Below are 24,605 nucleotides of genomic sequence, written 5' to 3' on the forward strand. Positions count from 1 at the left end.
CTTGGGAGACCTTTTCCAGAGTCCTTCCCCAGGGCGAGAATGACTTTCCGTTCCTTCGGTTGGAATCCCAGAGTATCTAGGATTTAGCTATGGATCTGCTGCTTGGGGGACATTGTGTATTAGGGATGGACTGAACTTTCCAGCTCCAGAAGATGAGCTTGTTAACCCTGATTCGAAATTGGAGGAATGTGTGGCTAGGACTCTTGTTAATCCCGCTGGTCCAGAATAAGATGACTGCCTCAATTTTGAGCCAGATTTGAAGCAAGTTTTAATTAAATACTGACTGAAAGGATGGACTCTGGCCAGGCCCGTACCTGGGTTCCCAAAAAACGTCTTTGAGTAATGTTTTTAAAAGGCAAAACCCACAATTCATTCTCTGCATTTCCCATCAGGTCCAATCAGGGGCAAGCATAGGTCCTGACGTATTTCCTGCTCAGGGACCTCCCACCCACATGTGATCAAGCACACTTTGTGCAGATGGATCAAACAAATAGGACAAACGCTAACTTATTTTTAACTGTCTCAAGTGCAAGCAGAACCTACAGGGTTTACTTTTCCTGTTTTTGGTTTCAGAATCTAGTTTGTCCTTTAGAGTGATTTACTGTGGTGTAAATATCATGCTGTTGGCACATTTTTAGAATCATGAAATTGAACATTTTAATTTTCTATTCCCTTGTTTAGAAGGCTATGTTTAGTAAGAGCCATATATAGGCAGAGAGAGGGAGGGACAGGGAGACAATGAGAATGAGATGAATAAAAATGAGGGTTCTCAAATATTAGTAGTGTTTGTTTTGGTTGTTTTTCTTTGTTTTGTTTGTTTGTTTTTATTTTTAAAGACAGGGTTTCTCTGTAGCTTTGGAGTCTGTCCTGGAACTCACTCTGTAGACCAGGCTGGTCCCGAACTCACAGAGATCTGCCTGTCTCTGCCTCTCGAGTACTGGGATTAAAGGCTGCACCACCACTGCCTGACTTTTTTTTTTTTTAAAGATTTCTTTTTAGCTACCATTCCTGAATAGAACTATTTTTGTATTTATTTTATTTTGTGTGTGAGTGCTTGCCTGTATGTGTGCCATGCACTTGCCTGTTGCCTGAGGAGGCCAGAAGAGAACTTCAGATTCCCTGGAACTGGAGTTACAGACATTTGTGAACATGTGGGTGCTAGGAATTGAACCCTGGTCCTCTGGAAGAGCAGCCAGTGTTCTTAATCACTGAACCAACTCTCCAAGCTGTTTTTGTTTTTGAGACAGGGTCTCATGTAGCCGGCTGGCCTCAAACTCACTATGTAGCTGGGGATGCCCTTGAGCTCCTGATCTACCTGCCTCTACTCCCACGTATAGGATAACAGATAGGTGCAATCAGGCCTGGTTTATGAGTGGTAAGGATTGAACCCGGGGCTTCATCCATGCTAGGTAAGCATGCACTCTACCAAGTGAGCTGCAGCCTCAGCTCAGAGACAGCAAAAAGAAAAAAACTGTTTATTCATAGACATGCAACATTTAACTGTGTTAGTTTATTAGTGATGCCATATGAACACATTTTATCTATCTATCTATCTATCTATCTATCTATCTATCTATCTATCTATCTATTTATTTATTTTTCGAGGCAGGGTTTCTCTATAGCTTTGGAGCCTGTCCTGGAACTAGCTCTTGCAGACCAGGCTAGTCTCAAACTCACAAAGATCCGCCTGCCTCTGCCTCCCAAGTGCTGGGATTAAAGGCATGTGCCACCACCGCCCAGCGAACATATTTTTTTTAATATTTATTTATTTATTATGCATACAATGTTTTGTCTGTGTGTATGCCTGCAGGCCAGAAGAGGGCACCAGACCCCATTACAGATGGTTGTGAGCCACCACGTGGTTGCTGGGAATTGAACTCAGGACCCTTGGAAGAGCAGGCAATGCTCTTAACCTCTGAGCCATCTCTCCAGCCCCCCGAACGTATCTTTTTAATGTTGCATTAAAGTTTTTTCAGACAGGCAGTGGTAGCACACACCTTTAATTCCAACACTTGGGAGGCAGAGGCAGGTGGATCTCTGTGAGTTCCAGGACAGCTAGGACTGTTAAACAGAGAAACCCTGTCTTGAGAAATCAAAAATAAAATAAAATAATCAGCAATTTAGTGTGTGTGTGTGTGTGTGTGTGTGTGTGAGAGAGAGAGAGAGAGAGAGAGAGAGAGAGAGAGAGAGAGAATCTTTTTAAATGCTTTTTTGCTGTTGCTATTGTGAAGCTTATTTGTTTGTTTGTTTATTATATCTTTATTTTTACGTGCTGAGGACCAAACTCAGGGATTCACACATGCTAGGCAGTGCCTTCCACGTGCTTATTGTGGTCCTGTGCCTTATGCCATGTTTGAAGCTGGTTTCCAATCTTTGTGAGAGAAGTTCTAAAATGGTTTTTACTCCTCCACTTCTACCGTCTCTGCCTATTGTTAGAGAACTTTCTGCCCTAAGCGTAACAGGCCCAGTTCCTATGAACTCTGAGACCCATTCTGTCACAGTTGCTGGTTTTTGCCTAACTTCATGTATTTGCACTCATCAAAGTCAGAAGGAAATGATATTGCAGATTTCTGGGACTTCATTTCCATTTTGCTCCCACTTCAGGATTTCTAGCTGCGTTAGCCTTCCTGTTTGTCTGTGTCTGCCTTTGCAAGCACATCTACTTGTTTTGTAGTCAAGGGTGTCACTGGAAGAATCTAGGGCAGTGATAGGGTTCTTGTTCCTTCTGTCAGATATTGTAATCCTATGCTACCTGCCTAATGTTTGAAACCCTGGCTCCCTATATTAGTCCATCTCCCTCAAATGGGAAATCCAGAACTTGTTAGCTCTTCATAGCTACAGGTAAGAGCTCAAGGCTCAGAAAAGACTTGCTAATTTTATATAGTTTTAAGGTAGAAGTAAGGTTCCATTTGTATATGTCTGTAGGCATACTTACTGATTTGTCTACCCTTTACAGAAGAAAGCAAGCAATACAGACATCAGGTAGATTCTAACATTTATTTCAGTTATTACATTTACTTAGTGAGGATGGGGAGACGCATACCATGGCGTAAGTGTGGAAGTCAGAAGGCTGCTTGTCTGCACTTGCTCTCTCGTGGGTCCCAGGGGTCGAACTCAGGTTGTCAGACATGGCACTATGTGTTCTTTACACAGTGAACACTCTTACTTGCCCATCAGGTCAAATAGGTAAGAGGGAAACAAAATTGGGCACTTCCTGTTGTAGAACTCCCTGATTAACGGAGTATTGTCCTTTGGAATGGGTGTGCCGAGGATCAGAGTATATAACTGTGCTGACCCTTAGTCAGACGCTTGAACAGGACCAAGAAATTGGGGGTGTCTTAAGTTAGGGTTTCTATTGCTGAGATGAAACAAAAAAGCAAGTTGGGGAGGAAAGGGTTTATTTTATTTGTCTTACACTTCTACATTCCTGGTCATCATTGAAGGAAGTCAGGACAGGAATTCAAGCAGGAGCCTGGAAACAGGAGCTGATGCGGAGGCCATAGAGGATGCTGCTTACTGGCTTGCTCAGCCTGCTTTCTTATAGAAGCCAGGACCACCAGCTCAGGGACACCACCACCTACCATGGGCTGGGCCCTCATTCCTCCATAACTAATTAAGAAAATACCCTACAGCTGGGTCTTACGAAGTCATCTTTTTAATTGAGGCTCCCTCCTGTCAGGTGACTCTAGCTTGTGTCAAGTCGATATAAGACCAGCCAGCACAGGGGGAGAGGCACTTAAATTATGGTCTCTAGCTTTTGACTAATTAACTATGTTAGAGCACATATAATGCTGCCTGTGTGAAATGTAGAAAAAGCATGTTAATTGTTAAGAAATACGTCTACCTATAGATGACCATAAGAATATTAAAACTTGGGGGGAGGGAAGAGACAGGGAGAGGAGCAGAGAAAAATGCAGAGCTTAATAAATATCAATAAAAAATATTATTATAAAAACAGAATATTAAAACTTTTACTATATTTACTTATATGTCATGTGTATATTTGCACATGGATGTGTGTGTTTTCATCGCATATATGTAGAAGCCAAAGGACAGACAACCTTCTAGAGGCAGTTCTTTCCTCCTGCCATGTGTGCCCTGAGGACTGCACACTGCCACGCATGGCCATTGAGCCATCTCACCAGCCACAAAAGAACATTTTTAATGAAATTTACTTCCATATGTGTATCATGTCACAGTTACATTTGTCTGTCATGATGATTTGAGTAACTTAGAAAATGTTAGCTAGCATTCTAAGTACACCTGAGAAAGACAATTGAAAATAACAAGAACGGCCAGGCGGTGGTGGCACATGCCTTTAATCCCAGCACTTGGGAGGCAGAGGCAGGCGGATCTCTGTGAGTTCGAGGCCAGCCTGGTCTACAAGAGCTAGTGCCAGGACAGGAACCAAAAAACTACGGAGTAACCCTGTCTCAAAAAAAAAACAAAAAAAACAAAACAAAAAAAAACTCATTGTGCCGGGCGGTGGTGGTGCACGCCTTTAATCCCAGCACTCGGGAGGCAGAGGCAGGTGGGTCTCTGGGAGTTCGAGGCCAGCCTGGTCTGCAAAACTAGTTCCGGGACAGGCACCAAAGCTACAGAGAAACCCTGTCTCGAAAAAACAAAAACAAAAAAACCCAAAAAAACAAAAAACAAAAAAAAAAAAAGAAGAAAAGAAAATAACAAGAACGACAACAAAACGGTTAGCCAAGTGTGGTGGTGCATGCCTTTAATCCCAGTAGGCAGATGTCTGGGTTCAAGGCCAGCCTGGTCTATACAGTGAGTTCTAGGATAGCTAGGACTACACAGAGCTATGATTTTCAACCTTCTTAATGCTGCAACCCTTTAATACTGTTCCTCATGTTGTGTTGACCCCAACCATAAAATTATTTTTGTTGATACTTCATAGCTGTAATTTTGCTACTGTTATGAATCATAATGTAAATATCTCTGTTTTTTTTTCAAATATTTATTAAGTATACAATATTCTGTCTGCATATATGCCTGCAGGCCAGAAGAGGGCACCAGATCTCATTACAGATGGTTGTGAGCCACCATGTGGTTGCTGGGAATTGAACTCAGGACCTTTGGAAGAGCAGGCAGTGCTCTTAACCACTGAGCCATCTCGCCAGCCCCCAATATCTGTGTTTTTTGATGGCCATAAGTGACCCCTGTGAATGGATCTTTCAGACCCTTCCCTTTCAAAGGGGTCATGATCTACAGATTGAGAACCACTGACATAGAGAGACCCTATTTTTAAAAAAGAAAAAGAAAAGTTTAGCAATGAAATTCATACCATTGATTCTTTAAGCTTAGCTTTTAGTTCCCAGAGAATTTGTATTTCTGGAAGGACTCTCCCAGAGGTTTCAAGTAACAAAAGCTGTATGTTTAAGTTTGCCAGCTTTGGCAGTGCTACTCTAGTAGCTTTCTGACCTACATAGCCTGCCACAGCTTGTAGGGTTGATTCTCATCTGCTGTTTTCCCTCCGTGCCTGGCTTACGACTGAGGGATGCTTGCCTTCTCCTCGCTTTGGTGTTTCCGTAGATGAGCAGGTCAATGCATTGCCACAGCGCATATTTACTTCTGGTTTTGTGCATGGAGCGGGCATCTGCATGTGCTTATGAGTGCAGTCTAAAGATGCCTTAGGGGTGTTGGCTCCCCTGGAACTGGAGTTACAAGCTGTTGCGAGCCACCCAATATGTGTGCTGGGGATCAAAAGTGGGTCTTCTGGAAGAGCAGTATGTGTTCTTAACTGTCAAACCAACTCTCTAGCCCACCCTCTTTTTTTTAAGGGTCTCACTTATGTAGACTAGACTGACCTCAAACTCTTAGAGAGCCACCGCTCTCTGCATCCTAAAGTTTTGGGATTTGCCACCATAGTTGGCCATTTCTTTTTCTTTTACTTAAAGATTTATTTATTTATTTATTTATTTATTTATTATGTGTGAGCATGTTTTGCCTGTGTGTATATATGTGTACTATGTGTGGAGTTATAGATAGTTGTAGGTGCTGGGAACTGAACCTGGGTCCTCTGCAAGAGCAACAAGTGCTATTAACCATTGAACCATCTCTCCAACCTGTTTATTTTTGAGACATGTTCTTGGTATGTAGCAGAGGCTAGCTAAGTTTCTGTCCTCTTACCTCAGCCTCCCTAATGCTGGGATTATAGATGTGTGCCTGGATTGCCTTGAGACTCTCTCCCTTCTTTTTTTTTTTTTTTCCAACAGGTTCTCATTAGATAGCCCAGGCTAACCTTGAACTCAGAATCCTAAGGGCTGAAATTATGGATGTGTGCCACTACTTTTTAAAAAATTAATTAAAATTGTTCTTTGACATTTTCATACATGTATATAACCTATAGCATGCTTGCTTTTGCGTTTAATAATTTGAGGTACTTGCCATCATTTTGATTTCAAACATTTAAATAGAGGTCAAGAAATAATCTCAGCAAGTAAAGTCCCTTGTTTCCTGATGACCTGAGTTTTGTCCCTGGAACCCACATAAAGGAAGTAGTGGACTCAGAAGATGGATTAGTGGGTAAAATGCATGCTTAGTGTGTGTGTGTGTGTGTGTGTGTGTGTGTGTGTGAGAGAGAGAGAGAGAGAGAGAGAGAGAGAGAGAGAGAGAGAGAGAGAGAAAGAGAGAGAGCCAACACCTGAGTTCAAATCTCAGTCCCCTTGTAAACAGGGTCTGGTAGCGTACATCTGTAATCCTGGCACTCCTACAGTGAGATGGGAGGCAGAAACAAGAGAATCTCCAGAAACTGATGGGCAGCCAGGGCAGCATCAGCCAAGGCAGTATATGCAGCAGCAAACAATAGGAGATCCCACCTCAAAAATAAACAAACAAATAAATAAATAGGTGCAAGGCAAGAACTGACATCTGAGGTCATCCTCTGACCGCCATACCTACACATACAAAATCAGCACATGCACAAGCATTATAGAAAAATAGTGTGTGCTCACTCGAGCACCTCCCCTCCCCTGTTGTGTTAACTGTGAAAGCAGGCTTTACATGCCCATGTCTCTTGTCTCACGTGGTACTGTGGTATTATGACTCTACTGTGCTTGTTATTGGAGCTGAGATAATGGGATCTCCTACCACATTTAAAAACAAAAATTTAGCCTTCTCCCCATCCTCTGATCTTACATTTTTTCCCACCCCTTCTTCTTCAGTGTTCCCTGAAACTTAAGTGGATTGTGTAAATGTCTTATTGGCTAGCGCTCAGCGCCCTTTTTTTCTCAGCATCTTGTGCAGCCATGGGTTTTTGCATTTACTGAAGGAAAAGAAGGTTTCTTTGTTTATGGCTGAGTGTATCCATTGTCTGTGGGTATAAACAAATATTTAGGAGGTAGTTTGATTCTCTGTCAGTTCAGCTGAGCAGCCATCCTGTTAGATCCCCGCTGCTCCCAGGGTGTACAGAGTTATGGTAACTACAAACTCACAGCAGCTCTGTATACTGGCCCTGGATCCACAGAAGTCAGTTAAAGAGGGGGAGGAGACTCTGTAGTAGATACTGCGGGTGTAATGGCAACCAGCAGATTCTGAGGAAAGGTGAAGCGTAGTATGTAGTTGTATACTCACCAGTGAGCCCACCAGGCTCTGATGGTTAGTTTCAAAGTCAGGATCATACAGGCAGCCATAATTAAACCTGTGACACTAGTAAAAGCAAAGGCTAGTAAATAAAGGGGAGAGACTGGGGAAGGTGGGATGGAGGGAACATGTGTTTTTATTTTGTTTGTACTTTTTTTATTTTATGAGTGTTTTGCCTGCATGTTTGCCTATGTGAGGGTCTCAGGTCCCCTGACACTGGAGTTACAGACAGTTGCCATGTGGGTACTGGGAATTGAACCCAGGTCCTCTGGAAGAACAGTTGGTGCTCTTAACCACTGAGCCATCTCAATAGCCCTAGTGTTTTATGTTTTTAAAAAGAAAAAAAGCTAGGCATTGGTGATGCATGCCTTTAATCCCAGCACTTGGGAGACAGAGGCAAGAGGATCTTTCTGAGTTCCAGGCCAGCGTGGTCTACAGAGCAAGTTCTAGGATAGCTACACAGAGAATCCCTGTCAGGAAAAACCAAACCAAAAAAAAAAAAAAGGCTGGGGAGTCTATTCAGTGGGAGAAGCATTTGTTGTTATTAGTATGAGGAGCCAAGGTTTGAATCCTTAAGGTCTCAGAGCCCAAGTTTACCTTGAACTTTTAGCAGTCCTTCTTGGCCTCTTGAATGGGGATGGCAGGCATGAGCCACATGTCATGTTTCATGTCACTTCCTTGTCATATTATCTAGATTCCATTTATTGAAATTTTATATAGTGTTCTTTGTTTTCTTAGCTTTCTCTATTTTTTCTAAAGATCAGGTCCTATTCTGAGTATCAGTTTCCAGATGAAGGGTAGCACTCAGGAAACAAAGGAACAAGCAGTGTAGACTGAGTTTTTGTTCTATACTTTACAACCAATTTCATTTGTTCTATTGCTTTAACAATTTACCATAATCCTAATGATTTGGAACAATACATAGATTGTCTTACAGTTTTGTAGATTAGAAACCCAACACAAGTCTCATTGGAGACAACAAAGTTGCGTACTTTTCTAAACTGTCAGGAAGAAACCATTCCCAGGCCTTTATAGCTTCTGGCAGTGGCCATCATTCCTTGGTCCCTTCATCTGCAGCAGTGGCGAGCAAGTTTTCACATAGATTGTCACTCTGCATTACTAACAGTCTACAGTTTCTCTTGTGCCAGGCAAGGTGAGTGCTCCCAGGCTTACCAGGGATGCAGACATTTTTCGGAAGGTCGTTACTATTCCTTTCTTACCAAAATGATTGAGTCATTTTTTCAGGTCTCTGAGTTACTTATTCTTTTTGATGTCTTCCTTTTAAATTTTAAAATTGTAGGCCCAGATTTCAGTGTCATTTCTTAATGGTCACAAATTATTGTTGTGGGATATTTGTACACTGTGTGAAGATATATTGCTGTGATGTTTTAAGTAAAGAACTGAGTTTCCAATAGCTAGGCAGAAGGTGTAGGTGGGACTTCCTGGAAGAGAGAGAGGAAGTAGGAGATAAATCTTGGCACACAAAAGATGTTGGAGACATAGAACAAGTCAAACACAGAGAATGAGAAAGAGGTAAAAGTCACATGGTAGAACATATATTAATAAAAAATATGAGTTAATTTACATTATAAGAGCTATTTAGGAACAAGCCTAAACTATAGGCCAAGCTTTCATAATTAAGAAGTTTTTGTGTCATTGTTTGGGAGCTGACTTTCATATTCCCCTAAATTATAACAAACATCCATGACCCACCAAATAACCAAAGATCACCCACACCATCTCTTGGGAATGAGGTCATTGGATCTTCAGACTGCTTCCTGTGGTCTGTAGGCAAAGGCATCTTTAGGGTCCCAGAGACAAAATTGAGGTAATGACCTAGTCCTGGGAAGACAGTCAGATAGATTTTCCTGTCATGTTTTCAGGAGGTCTCCCTTGATCAAACCTGATCCATATTATTCCTGAAGGAATCCACAGCCTCGTATTTCCTGTGAAATCAAAAGCAAAACCTCTTCTTCAAAGCATTAAAAAAAATTTTTTTTTCAGAACAGGGTTTCTCTGTGTAGCCCTGGCTGTCCTGGTGCTCTCTATGTAGACCAGGCTGTCCTCAAACTCACAGAGATCTGCCTGCCTCTGCCTCCTGAGTGCTGAGGTTAATGGCATGTGCCACCACTGCCCAGCTCTCCAAAGCATTTTTGATTTCCATTTGACAAATATATTTTTTGACTTCCATTTTAAAGTTAAGATAGCCCTAAAGTATCTAGGTTGGCTCAATCCTGCAGTCCTGTTCACAGTCCCATATTGCCAGTACCTGAGTTGCCACCAGCATTTTTTTTTAACTTATTGCCTTTCTAGTTTCTGTTTAGCACTGCCAGCTGAACAGCAGCGCCTCTTAAAGGAGCTGTGACCTTTTTCTTTTTTCTTCCAGCTTTCTTAGGCCCTATATGGAATTTGACCCCACATTGGGCACCAAAATGTTATTGGTTGTTCTACTCTTTTTACTCTTTGGATTTTTTTGATGGGGGCACCACCCAACTCCCAAATAAATCACACACAGGATCTTATTCTGTCTCATAAATTCTGGGCCTTAGCTTGGCTTGTTTCTAGCCAGCCTTTCTTATCTTAAATTATCCTATCTATATTTTGCCTCTAGGATTTTTATCTTTCTCTGTTTCTGTATACCTTTCTTTACTTTTTTTCTCCATCACTTGCTGAGGGTGACTGTCCCCGATGTCCTCTTTTTATTTTCTCTTGCTCCTTCTTCCTCTCCTCTCAGATGTCTCCTTCTATTTATCCTCTCTGCTTGCCAACCCCACCTATCCTGTCTCTTGCCTCATTATTGGCCATTCAGCTCTTTATTAGACTATTAGATGTTTAAGACAAAGAATCACAGCTTCACCAAGTTAAGCTCACATCTTTACATCATTAAAACAAATGTTACACAGCATAAACAAATGTAAAATCGTAAAATAATATTCTACAACAATTTCCCATAGGTGTAAGACATTAGCACCCTTGACATGGCTTTACTCATGTCTAACAGCGCTCTTTTATTCAGGACTCACACCCTGTAGTGGATGACCTTGAACTTTTGATTTTCTACCTCCCAAATGCTAGGATTAATGGTATACAACACCATGCCTGGTTTATATGATGCTGGGTCTTGAACCCATGGCCTTGTGTATAATAGACAAGCACTGTGCCAATGAATCTACATTTCCAGCCCATGGTTTTCTTATTCTGTAAGAATTTCATGCATGCTTGTGTTTTGGTTATGTCTACCATAGTTCCTTGCCTCCTGATTTTTCTTACTCCCCCACTACTGTTCCCTCCTACATACATGTGGGGTTTAGTTTGTTTATTTAAATCCAGTGAGATCACTTAGGTGGCCACTGTGTACTTAGGGTCATCTATAAGTGCATGAATAGCTTCTCAGGGACCGCATCCTTAAAGAAAACCCACCCCCTCCCCAGCAGCTACAGTTGCCAGTAGCTCCTCTTATAGACTAGGAGTTTGTGACTACCTCCCCACCCATGTTGAGAGTTTTGTCTGGCTTAATCTTCACAGGCCTCATGCATCTCACAATCTCACTGTGAATTCATAGTTCCATTATAGTCATCCACTGCCTCTGGCTCTTACCAGCTCTGCCCTCTCTTCTGCAGTGATCTCTGAACCTTATGAAGAGGGTATATGATATAAATGCCTCATTTAGAGCTGAGCACTCTGCTGTCTCTTATTCTCTGTTCCGTTACAAGTTGTAGGTCTCTCTGTTTATCACTACTGCAAAAAGAAGCTTATCTGATTTTAGTTGAAAAATGTACTTAGCTATGTGTTCAGTGATTAGTCATTAAGGGTCATTTTAAATACTGTTTATTAATGTCCATTTACAGAATGATAGTAGTAAGTTCTCCCCTAGACCTGTGGCCTTTCCAGCCACAGGTTCTTGGCCCTGATGACTGTGAGGCATGGGTTCTGTCTTGTGGAATGTGAGCCTTAAGTTCAGTAAGAGAGTAGTTGGTTATTCCCCTAATATTTGTGCCACTATTGCACCAGTGGCCATATCTAGCCACATCATTTGTTCTATCTCCAAGGGCTGATGACTAGAAAAGCTAGCCAGTAGGGATGATGCTTTTAGGTAGGTGCCAGTTGGATTTCTCCACATTCTATGACTCATGTGTGTGTGTCTTCAGCAGTAGGGTCTTAACAACAAGTTCTGAAGGATAACCCAGAAAAATGGCAGTAGCCTGTAATTTTGAGGGAGGTCTTTTGAACTCTAAAGATCAACAACTCCAAAGGAGGGAGCCCATTCCTAGCCCTGAACTTTTTTTTTCGAAACAGTTTTTTTTTTGTTTGTTTGTTTTTTGTAGCTTTGGAGCCTGTCCTGAAACTCGCTCTGTAGATCAGGCTGGCCTCAGACTCACAGAGATCCACCTATCTCTGCCTCCCAAGTGCTGGAATTGGAGGCATGCAGCACCACCACCCAACTGGCACTGAGCTTTTTATTTGATAGTTTTTGGTGTCTGGGAGAGGCATTGTTCTCCTGTTATAGAGTAACTGTAATGGTTTAGAGGTCAGCGCTCAGGCAGATGGAACATGTGGTTGTTGTGAAAAAAAAATAACCAGTTTCGGATCCCGACCCTGGGAGAGGGGCAGGAGGGCCTACTGAGTCTGATGGCACCAATGTAATAGTTTAAAATGCTGCAGATCCCCAAAGTGGCTGCAGCGGGCAGAGGGTCCTGAGACCACACCGTAGGTCCCCGAGTGGCCATGAGGCCACTCCACAGGTTCCCTAGTGGAGGCAGGCATGGGGTCCCGAGACCACGGCAGGCCATGAAGGCAGCTGGGTCCCAGGCAGGAATGGCACAGTTCCCCTAGTGACTGCAGCAGGCCATGAGTCCCAGGCAGGGAGCCATGTGATGGGTGAGAGACCTTGATGGGGCAGCCAGTCCCACAAGGAGACACAGACAGATGGGCCTGCCACGAGACCACGTCCTGGGCAGGGAGCCATGCAGAGGGTGAGAGACGGAGACATGGATAGGCACGTCATGCAGAGTGAAGTTTGATATTTATTTAGTGGGTTATGGAAGGGAAGGGGAGAAGGGGAAAGAGCAGAGAGAGAGGAACAGAAGGGGGAAGTGGAGAAGTGGGGAGAAGGGAGAGACAGAAGCTGCCTCTCAGAGAGGGGGGGAAGGAAGGGCTCAGCCTCAGTGGTTGGGGGAGGGAGTGGGCATGGCTTGTCTCATAAAGTGACAGAGCAGACCATTACAGTAACTTCATTTAAATTCTTTTAGTGTGTGAACACATTCATGTGTACATGTGTGTATTTTAGGAAGCTTCTATATTAATGTTTCCATATGACTTCCTTCCTTCCTTCCTTCCTTCCTTCCTTCCTTCCTTCCTTCCTTCCTTCCTTCCTTCCTTCCTTTCTCTTTTTCCTTTCCTTTCTTTTTTTTTTTTTCCTGAGACACAGTTTCTCTGTGTAGCCCTGGCTATCCTGGAACTGACTTTGTAGATCAGGCTGTCCTCGAACTCGGAGATCTGCCTGCCTCCGCCTTCCGAGTGCTGTGATCAAAAGTATGTGCCACCACCACCCAGCTTTTGTATGACTTTTTCAAAGCTCTTTAGTGTGGTTATCCCTCCTCATACTCTTTCCACTACTTTTTACTCTATTTAATCCTTCTTCTTCCATTATTCCCCATCACCCTTTATACTACAGCCTGTGTTCCATTTCTTCTTCCTTGAAAGCCTACCCTGGTGACCCTTACTAGTTTCCTGACTTAGTGTGGGTATTCCAATTTAATACATGTTAAGATTCAAAGGATAGATAGAATGAACATTAGAAGGAGAACATGACACATTTGTCTTCCTCATTTGATGACTGCAAAATGATTATTTCCAACTCCATACATTTATCTGCAAGTTTCATAAATTTCCTTTTTTTTTAACAGCTGAATAACATCCAGGCTGTTTTAATTTCCTGGCTATTATGAATACAGAACCTCTGTAGTAGGATATAGTATTCTAGATCTTAGGATAGACCTATTTTCTGGCTTTTTGAAGAACCTCCACACTGATCACCGCAGTGGCTGTATTATTTTGCTTTCTGTTTCTAAGGAACTGTGACCAAAAGCAGCTTATGAAAGGAAAAGGTTTATTTGGCTTACACTTCCGTATCTCAGTCCAACATTGAGGGAAGTCAGTGTGATGTATAATGGTTTAAATAAAATGCTGCAGTTTCCCCGAGGGACACAGCGGCAAAATGCTGCAGGTCCAAGTGGTGGCATTGGGCAGCAGGCCATGCTGCAGGTCCCCGAGCCGAGACCACCCACAGTAGGCCACAAAGGCAGACAGGTCCCAGGCAGGAAGCCACGCGGTGGGTGAGAGACTTCGATGGGGCAGCCGTCCCACAAGGAGAGATAGACAGATGGGCACACCATGAGACCACACCGCAGGTCTCTGAAAGTGGCTGGTCCCAGGCAGGGAGCCACACAGCAGTTGAGAGACAGACGGATAGGCACCATGCAGAGTGAGGCTGGGTATTTATTTAGTGGGTTATGGAGAGGAAAGGGGAGAAGAGCAGAGAGAGAGAGAGAAACAGAGTGGGGGAGGAGAGGAGCCACAGCAGCAGCTACCTTTCTGAGAGAGAGACAAAAAAGGGAGGGACTCAGATTGGAAGCAGAAGATCAGCTTGACTTGGTGGAAGTGGAAGCAGGGAGGGAGTGGGCATGGTTTCTTTCTTAAAGGGACAGAGCAGACCATTACATTCAGGGCAAACGCAGGAACCATGGAATGATGCTGCTTACTGACTGACTCTTAGGCTTATATTCACCTACCATTCTTTGTTCGTTTTTTGAGACAACTTTCTCTCTGTAGCCCTGGCTGCTCTGGAACTCAATCTGTGGCCCAGGCTGCCCTTGAACTCAGAAACCCGCCTGCCTTGCCTCCCCAGGACCACTTGCCCTGGGGCCCTCCCACATCAATCAACAATCAAGGAATACCCCTCAGACTTGCCTACAAGCCATTCTGATAGAGACATTTTCATGGATGAAGTTTTTCCCTCCCGAGATAATTCTGGTTTTGCTGAGTTGTGAACACCAAGCAGCATAGGTGTGCACCAGTCTGCTTCTACCAGTAGCAAGGAACAGCCTCATTTCCCACACGCGTCCCACTGTTTATTGTCACTTGCTGCTTTTTCTTTTTCTTCTTTTGGTTTTTTTTTTTTTTTTTTGGTTTTTCGAGACAGGGTTTCTCTGTAGCTTTGGTGCCTGTCCTGGAACTAGCTCTTGTAGACCAGGCTGGCCTCGAACTCCCAGAGATCCGCCTGCCTCTGCCTCCCGAGTGCTGGGATTAAAGGCGTGCGCCACCACCGCCCGGCTTCTTTTGGTTTTTTGATACAGGTTTCTTTGTAGCTTTGAAGTCTGTCTTGGAACTAGCTCTTGTAGACCAGGCTGGCCTTGAACTCACAGAGATCTGCCTAACTCTGCCTCCCAAGTGCTGGGATTAAAGGTGTGCACCACCTCTGCCCAACTGCCATTTTTTTTTTGATATTAGTTGTTCTGACTAGAGTAAGATGAAATCTAAAAATAGTTCCATTTTCTTGATAGTTAAAGGTGTTGGACATTAAGCCAGGCGGAGGTGGCATGTGCCTTTAATCCCAGTGCTCAGAAGGCAGAGGCAAGTGGATCTCTGAGTTCAAGGCCAGTATGGTTTACAGAATGAGTTCCAGGACAGCTAGAGATACACAGAGAAACCCTGTCTCAAAATCAAAAAGAAAAGGAAAAAAAAAGTTGAACATTTAAAAAATATTTATCAGACATTTGTATTTTTTTCTTTTGAGAACTCTTTAATTCATTGCCTTCAATTGAGTAATTTATTTTAATGATGTTTAATTTTTTTTAGTTCTTTTTATATTTTAGATACTAACTCTCTATTAGATACATACCAGTATGGCCTTTTAATTGAAGTAAAAACAGTGACTTACTGGGTACATGGATTTCTGCAAGATGGGTTTTTTTCCAAAAGTGGCCTTCTATTTTTGGAGGCTGTGTATTTGCTTGTTTGTTAAGTGTGTGTATGTGTGTGTGTGTGCACACACATGGATGTGCACACACACGCCTGAATGTATGTATGTGCACCATGTGCATGCAGAACCCTAGGCATTAGATCACCGGAACTGGAGCTAGATATAGTTCTGAGCCATCATGTGGGTGCTGAGAAACCTAATCCAGGTCCTCTACAAGAGCAATAAGTGCTCTTTACTGTTGAGCTATTTCTCACACCCTGTGTTGTGTTTTGTTTTGTTAAAGACTTATTTTTATTATTTTTAAGTTTCTGTATGTATGTGTATAGGTATGTGCAGGTGCCTGCAAAAGCCAAAGGAGTTGGATTCCCCTGTTGTCAGTTACAGGCAAACTCAGGTCCTTTAAAAGAGCAATATGTATCCTTAACTGTTGAGCCATCCCTTCAGTCCCTTGTGTTTTGTTTTCAAATCTTATTTTTAAATCTAGGTCCAAAAGCTGCTTTGCATGTGCCCAGTAGACTTCCATGGAATCTTCCTACTGGATGAAAGACGGCGAGATGCAGTGATTGCATTGGGTGTTTTTCTCATTGAATCTGATCTTCAGGTGAGTCTTTATTAAGTTCATAATTTCTTGAATCTGTTTTGTATTGTGTATATTTGTCTAGTTCTACAGTACGAAGAGTGTGCTTCCAACCTAATCAAAGCAACGAGGGCAGAGTGAGACAAGGTAAACGGGACAGTGGCATGGAGCACCTAGGAAACGTAGTGAAGCCTGGTGGTACTGGGATTAGCTGTGTAGCCCAGACTCCTCAAACTCATAGAGATCTGCCTGCCTCTGCCTCTCAAGTACTGAGATTTAAAGGCGTGTGTCACCATGCTCAGCCAACCTACTGATTCTTTAAAAATGTGTTGTAAAATAATCAAGGCTTTTAATTCTTTTCAAAATTTGGGACTGTAGCTTGAAATTACCTGGCGCGAGTGAGAAGGAAGCACGAAACACGCAACAAACCTGCTTAGGAGTTTATTAGAGGAGATGTATACAGGCCTGGGGAATCGGTGTGCAGAGTGGGGGGGGGAGAGGGAGAAGGAGAGAAAGAGAGAGAGAGAGATAGGGAGAGGGAGAGAGAGAGAGAGAGAGGGCTGAAGAAGGAGCGTCCAGCTTTTAAAGGCTGCCTAGCGCATGCGCAAAAGGGGATGACGTAGCTACGTCATGTACAGATGACGGAGCGATGCAAGGGCTTACATAGCTGCGTCATACGTAGGTGACGCACCCATGCTGCACGTGCGTCACTCAGCCTTTTAAGGGACCGCTAGGTATTTTTGCCTGATGGCTCGTCCGTACATGCATGGCCCTGGGACCCGGAAGTGCCCGCCATGGTGGTTGGCTAAAATCATAACATAGCTAAGATAAAATTCTTTTGAGATATAATTGCATATTTTACAAAGTAGGCTGGCTTTTTAGTAGCAGGTAAAATGTTCATCAGTCATACAATTCATCAGTCATATAAGACAATCTTTATCAAAACTAAATAGAAATAAAATTTGAAATCATACTAATAGTATTTTGATAGGGACTAAACCCAGCCTTCTTGCTACAGTGGAAAATTGTATACTGTTTTTCACTTTGTTAAATAGTTGCCAATGCTAATTGAAGAAATTCTTTTTTTTTTTTTGAGACAATGTTTTTCTGTAGCTTTGGTGCCTGTCCTAGAACTAGCTCTTATAGACCAGGCTGGCCTCGAACTCACAGAGATCTGCCTGAGTGCTGGGATTAGAGGCGTGTGCCACCACCACCCGGCTTCAAAGCAAATATTTGATCACTGGATATCAATTCTAAATTTATATGGTGTTTATCATTTCTAGGTACTATTTTTGAATTCTAAGTTTAATTGTTCTGCTAGGAAAATAATGTTATATATTTGAATATTCATCTAAAACCTTTAGTCTGTACATTCTAGAAATTATACACATTATTTATTATCTATTTTGTTTTATGGAACAGTCTTCCTGTATATCCCTGGCTTTATTTGTTAGTAAAGACTTGCCTAGAACTAGGTATGTAGACCAGGCTAGCCTTGAACATGGTAAAATCCTCCTGCCACTGTTTCTCCACTGCTGGGATTTCAGGAATGCTCATGTACCCTTTTGCATTTTTTTATTGAAAGGCCTTTCTGACTGGTCTAGGTTGCGGTCTATCATGGCCTGGCAACTTTCCAAAAAGTTCGGCAACATGGGAAACTCCCTCTCTCCCCCGGCAAAACTTCCTGCTTCTACCTGCCCTTATCTAGGGAATGTCCCTGGGCCTGGAAGACAGACCTCATCTGTCTCTAAGCCTGGTTCATCTTTAACTTGACCCTGGGCACAGATCCCTGCTAGAAGGCTTGTGCTAGGGGCTCTGCTATAGGACCTTACTGCTACTTACAGAGCCATGCCGCTTAATGCAAATTAGGGTTTGTCCCTAGGCTCCCCAGTCCTATATATTCCTTATACTCTGGAATAAAGTTGAGCTGATTTACTGAAGTCAGATTCCCAGAGAGTTGTCTCTGTCACACCCGCAGCTGTCCTAACCCCATTCCTCACCTCTGCTCCCTCCACTCTCTTGGACCAATGCAACCAGTGATCCTGAGGTGACAGCAGAGCCACATTTTTCACTGAGCATTTGACTTTCCTCACAGCATTTGTCCCTGAACTCTGGGCCTTGCACATGCTAGGCGAGCATTGTACATTCAACTGCTCCCTCAGCCATTCTAGTTTTCTATTTGCCAACCTGTATTAAATGTAAAATGAGTAATAAAGTGCAGAAAAGAATTTCTAAACTACTGCTATTCAAATATATATTTCTTTGATATATGCGTTGCTTGATATATTCACGTAAGCCCCAAACAGACACCTGACTTTTCTAAGATGGAAAGGAAGAAATAAGTACAAACTACTTTTTATGCATTTGGGTTTGACATAAGGGTTGACCAGGGTCAGACAGCACATGACAACTTAGCTGTACTGCCAGTTCCACCTATGGACTCTTGGACACAGCTGGAACTCAGCATGTTTATTAGACCCCAAGAAGGCCAAGGATCTGTGTCTTTATCTTGGCTCACTTCCTGTTTATATTGCTTGGCTCTGTCCAAGATGCATTGGCTGCCTTTATGTCTCTCCTGAGCGATCATTGAAACAGTTGTGTCCAGAGTAGTGGAGGTGGTTTATTCACTCTGTACTATAAAGCCCCCACATTATGTAGGGATGAGCCTAGGCACCTCTTCAGAGAGCAGTGCAATGCAGTCCTTCTGCTTATGATCCCAGACACATGTTCTAGCCACTGCCTTTTATCATTTACAGATTTTTTCCTTTTTGCTTATAAATTTGCATTTAGACCAAGATTAGAATAATCACCGTTTCTATTTTATTGGACATCAAATGGAGATGTTTGAAAGCTGGGGACCACACTTGGGTGCTGGTTCACATCTGTAATCCCAGTACTTGGGAGGCAGAGGCAAGCGAATCTCTCTCTTAGTTCAAGCCCAGCCTGGTTTCACAGCATTCCAGGCTATGAAGAGAAGAGAAGAGAAGAGAAGAGAAGAGAAGGGAGGGGAGGGGAGGGGAGGGGAGGGGAGGGGAGGGGAGGGGAGGGGAGGGGAGGGGAGGAGAGGAGAGGAGAGGAGAGGAGAGGAGAGGAGAGAGAAATTTCCTTCACTGGGCTACCATTACCCAATGAAGTCTGATGGTCAGCTTCCCAGAACTAAAAGGCAACATAAAATACAGAATTTAACAAAAGTAGAGGGAAGAGGATGAGGAATAATAAAAGTATCAAGCCCAGAAACTCAGGCTGTGAGTGTCACTTTGATCCCAAGAATCTCGTTTTAGGATCCATGGGTACTTTGGGTGATCTGTACCCACCATTGAAGACAGACTTGAGTACTTGCTTGTGCATACCTTCTGGAGAGGCTCTTCTAAGGCCTGTCCCTCAGAGAAGTTCACTAGGCTGCACATTACACATCATAGGGCATTCTTGAGCTCCTGTGGAGACTGTGACATCTTCTGAACTGTGATGTATAGAAATGGGAAGGGTGATGCCATGTGATCTGTTTACATTATAATGAATCTGGGATTCTTAATTTGGATAGCTTACTCTATGTGAAGAAGCCTACTAGTCACTCACTAAATACAGTTTCTGTTTGTTTGTTTTTAGCACAAAGACTGTATTGTTCCTTATCTTCTCCGACTTCTCAGAGGTCTTCCAAAAGTGTATTGGGTAGAAGAAAGCACAGCTCGGAAAGGCAGAGGTAATTTTGCATGTTCATTCTGAATGCAAAGAAAAAAAATATGGAAATTAGGCAGCTTCTGGCTGGTCCCACCAGAAGTGAGACAACTTAACTCCTGGAGTGATATGGCTGACCTAACTCACTGCTATCCAGAATCCATGGGTGAAGGGGAAGGGTGCTCAGCCTGCATCTTTCCATTGTACTCTTCTAGGAATGAGCAAGTTCTTTTGAGACTTTCAGAAATGTTCGTTTTTGTATGTCCTTGGCTACAGTTGGGTCATCTGCTGCCCATTGTCCTTCCCCAAACCAATCATTTTGCCTTTGAGTTAATAGATTGACTCCTAGAGAAAGATCGGTTCTCCACATTATGGTTCTGCTGTTCCAAAGGGTGAAATGGACTTTGGGGGACACAACCATAATTGTTCACTAGAAAAGTTTTATTGGCTTTGGTGCTGTTAAGTTCCAGTTAAACTCTTACTTTAAAACTTGCTGGGCATGGTGGTATACAACTATTCCCAGTAGAGGTGGAGGTAGACAAATCTCTGAGATCAAGGGCAGCCTGGTCTACAGAGCTAATTCTAGGGCAGCCAAGACTACAGAGGAAAAACTTTGTCTCAAAAAAAAAAAAAAACAAAAAACCCGAGCGGGGGTAGTGAGAGAGAGAGAAATGGAGTGAATTCATATGCATTTCTTTTTAACTGGTATTTTGGAATTTGGGGGTTAGAGAATGTCAAATAGAACTTCACAGCCTTTGCCCCACATTTTCTCCGCTGCCCTCCTTTACCTTCCTTTCTTCTTTGTGGAAGGTTATAGATTCACTATGTACCAAGTCTGTGTTAGCTACAACACAGATGTCTGTGTGTACTCATACCCTGAGGCTCCCAAACCAACTTGGAATACCTTCAATGTTTTAGGATTCCTGGTCCATAAAACTGAAGTTTCTTTGGGATCTAGCTCTGTAGTACTTCCTATAAAACCTTTGGTTGTATCATGGGGGTTGTTGTCTGTAACGAAGACACTGTTTTTCTCAGTAGGTGATACTGCCCTAACTTAAGGGCTCACTCAGCTAAAGACAATTTGCTGTTGTCACGAACATCTTGATTGTGCCTGTACACCTCTTGATCTATGTATTTTCAGCCTTTTTAGTTACCCACCATGCCTAGAACTGACTCTTCAAATTATGGATGTTTTCACAATTCAAAGGACTATAATTAATACAAGTCTGTATCTACAACTGTTACCTAATAACATAAGCTATTGGTGTTCATTTCTTTAAATATATATACATATATATAAAATATGGATTGTGTGTGTGTGTGTGTGTGTGTGTGTGTAGGTATGTACATGTAAGTACAATGCTCAGAGTCCACAAGAGAGTGTCAGATCTCCTAGAGCTGTTATGAACTTTGTCAGTGAACAAACTTTTGGGTCCTCTACAAAAGCAGGATGCACTCATCTCTCTAGCCCGTTTCTTTGAGACCTAACAAGCATCATCATCATTATCTCCTCCTTCCCCCTCCTCTTCTTTTCCTCTTCCTCCTCCACCCCCTGAAGTCCTAGGGAAACTGCACTAATGTGCAGAAACAGATATACACATAAATCTGGGATAATAAATAAAAATTTTAAACAAAGATCACTTTTCTATACAAAGATTCCTGTTAGAATGAAAGTTTTGACTTGCTTGAAATACTGTTAAAAATATATAAATTTATAGAACTTATGTGTGATCTGGGGACTGAACCCAGAGCCTCATGCTTGCTAAATATGTTCTCCACCGAGTGTGTGTGAGGATGTGTATGAGACACTGGGGTATGTGTGTAGGGTGTGTGGGGGTCAGGGGTGAGTTTGTGGGTGTGGGCATATGTGGGGTGAGGGTATGTGTGTAATGTTTATGTGAGGGGGTGTGTGTACGTGGGGGTTGGGTGGGTGCACATAAGCAAGGTGCTCATAGTGTCCAAAAATGTCAGGTTCTAATGGAGCTGGAGTTATAAACCATCTGACATGCATGCTGGAAACCAAACTGAGTTCTCCTGCAAAAGTAGTATTTGCTCTTAACCTGAAAACCACCTCTCCAGCCATACTCCCCCCAATATTTTTTTTCACATTCTAAGTAATTTGACCCTTTTTTGGGTTTTTTAGGCAGTTTTTTTCTTTTTACTTCTTTTTTTTTCTTTTTTTTTTTTTCTTTGAGACAGGTTTCTTTGTGTAGCTCTGGCTGGCATGAAACTCACCATACAGACCAGGCTGTCCCATAATTTACAGAGATCCGCTTGAGATAGGTGTTTTTAAAAAATATTTTTAATTAATAATTTATTTATTTTAAGTATATGAATGTTTTGTCTGCATTTATGTCTGTATATCACATGTGTGTGTGGTGCCCAAAGAGGCCAGAAGAGGGCATCAGATCTCCTTGGACTGGAGTTACAGATGGCTGTGAGCTGCCCTACGGGTCTGGGAATCTAAATCCCCTGCTAGAGCAGTACTTGTCTTAATCATTTCCCTATCCTCTTGGGATAAGGTCTTATATAACCCAGTCTGGCCTCACACTCAATGGGTATATGAGGTTATCCTTGAACTTCTGATCCTCCCACCTCTACCTCTAGTGCAGGGATTTCAGGCATGTACCTGCAATTATATTGTGTTGGAGACTAAACCTAGGGCCTCCTGGAACTCAACAGTAGACTAGGTTGGCTGGCTTGCAAGTCTCAGGGATCCTTCCAATTCTTGTCTCTGCCTAGCTGGCACTGGGATTGCAACTGCGTGCTGGCATGCCTGGCTTTTCATGTAGTTGCTAGGGATCAAATTTAGGTCCTCATGCTTGGCACAATGCTTTCTGACCCATGTCCCAAGCTGCTTCCCTTCTTTTTTGAAAATCAGTATAATTCACGCTGCTAAAATCTAGAGTAGTAGTTCCCAAAGTGGGCAATCTAAATTATGAAAAACCCCAAAGTAATTTTGATGCACACATAGTTTCAGAGCTATCTAGGTATCATTTAAAAATTCTAATAGAATTCTAATACTTTTCTGCTGTATACTGAGAATATCCACAAAAAGTGGGTCTAGGCGGAGGTCACTCTTTCATTCCTGACCACTCAGACCCAAAATAGTCACAGAGAAACTATATTAATTACAACACTGCTGGACCAATTAGCTTAGGCTTCTTATTAACTTTTTTTATTTTGGGGTTTTTTTTGTTTGTTTGTTTGTTTGTTTTTTGGTTTTTTGAGACAGGGTTTCTCTGTAGCTTTGGAGCCTGTCCTGGAACTAGCTCTTGTAGACCAGGCTGGTCTTGAACTCACAGAGATCCGTCTGCCTCTGCCTCCCGAGTGCTGGGATTAAAGGCATGTGCCACCACCACCCGGCTCTAACTCTTGCATCTTGAATTAACCCGTTTCTATTATTTTGTATTTTACCACAAGGCTTGTGCTTTATGGTAAAGTTTCCAGGTATCTGTCTCTTTCAACAGCTACATGGCATCTCTTTGACTCTGATCTCTCTCTCTCTCTCTCTCTCTCTCTCTCTCTCTCTCTCTCTCTCTCTCTCCATCTCTTTTTGGATTTTCTGCATGGCTTTACTCTGTTAAGCCATTGGCTGAAAGTAGCTTCTTTATTAATCAATGGCAATAAAACATATTCACAACATACAGAGGGGAATCCCACATCAAGTGGGTACTCTGGTTGGTTTTGGCTTTTTTTTTTTTTTCCAAGACAGGGTTTCCCTGTGTAGCTTTGGCTGTCCTAGAACTCGATCTTGTTGACCAGGCTGACTTCTAACCCAGAGATCCACCTGCTTCTCTCTCCCAAATGCTGGGATTAAAAGTGTGCGCCATCACCGCCTTGCTTAGAAAGAGTGGGTACTCATGTCTTTGATTCAGTATTAAGATTGATTACATGGTTCATGATAGCACACGATTGGAACAATGGCCATAGTTCTTCCATTTCAATGTACACTCAACAGAAAGGCTGCATACTTGTAGCTTTTGTTTTAGGTGGGGTGCTCTTTCCCAGCCATTATTACTTTGCAGAATTTCCTTACCGTTGGGCTTAGTTTGAGAAGGACTTAAAGGTTTATGGGCATGGCCTAGAGTATAATCAGGAGAGCAGCTCCCAGCTCTGAAACTCTTGGCACAATCTCCAGCCCAGTATGCACGTGACTGTTTCATTCTGTTAGAGTGATATTAATATGTACTTGATGGCTAATGCTCATGTACCATTACTTCCTTTAGATTTATCTCTTGGGTTGGAGATATAACTCACTTGTTAGAATGCTTGTCTCCAACATTCTTGAGGCCCTGTGTTTCATTTCCAGCACCATATGAATGCGGCATGGAATTAATAATCCATTACCAATAATCCTATTACCAAATTTGTAATCCCAACATTTAGGAGATAGAGGCAGGAAGATCATAAGTTCAAGGTTGGGCCAGGGAGGTGAGCACACAAGCCTAATGTCCTGAGTTCAGACTGTAGCATCAATATAAAAGCTGGATTTTGGTCAGTCAGGTCCGAGAGATCTATCTCAGCACTCCTACAGCAAGGCAGGAGTTGGAGACAGGGGAGTCCCATGGAAGTTTGCAGGCAAGCTCAGTGGAAATATACAGTACAACACTAACAGAAAGGAACGTGAACAAAATGAAAGGTAAGGGCCCACCCACACTGAGACTACCTTCTAATATCCACAAGAATCCTGCAGCTGTGCCTCCTCACACACAACACAAAACAAGGGTTCAAGTTCATATTTGGTTACCAGGAGTTCAGTCCCTGGGACTCACATGA

The 24,605-nt window shown here is 42.7% G+C and overlaps 1 protein-coding gene across 1 annotated transcript in view; it reads left to right on the plus strand.

The window, feature by feature from the left end:
* The window catches only part of Pi4ka (phosphatidylinositol 4-kinase alpha), a 137,621-nt gene that overhangs the window by 7,394 nt on the left and 105,622 nt on the right, over positions 1 to 24,605 (plus strand). Inside the window, exons 2-3 of the mRNA XM_057764479.1 lie at positions 16,059 to 16,175; positions 19,758 to 19,851. Of these exons, the coding sequence (XP_057620462.1) occupies positions 16,059 to 16,175; positions 19,758 to 19,851 (211 nt within the window). The remainder of the gene's footprint in view (positions 1 to 16,058; positions 16,176 to 19,757; positions 19,852 to 24,605) is intronic.

The sequence above is a fragment of the Chionomys nivalis genome, chromosome 3 (assembly GCF_950005125.1).
Source record: "Chionomys nivalis chromosome 3, mChiNiv1.1, whole genome shotgun sequence".
Classification (NCBI taxonomy): Eukaryota; Metazoa; Chordata; class Mammalia; order Rodentia; family Cricetidae; genus Chionomys; species Chionomys nivalis.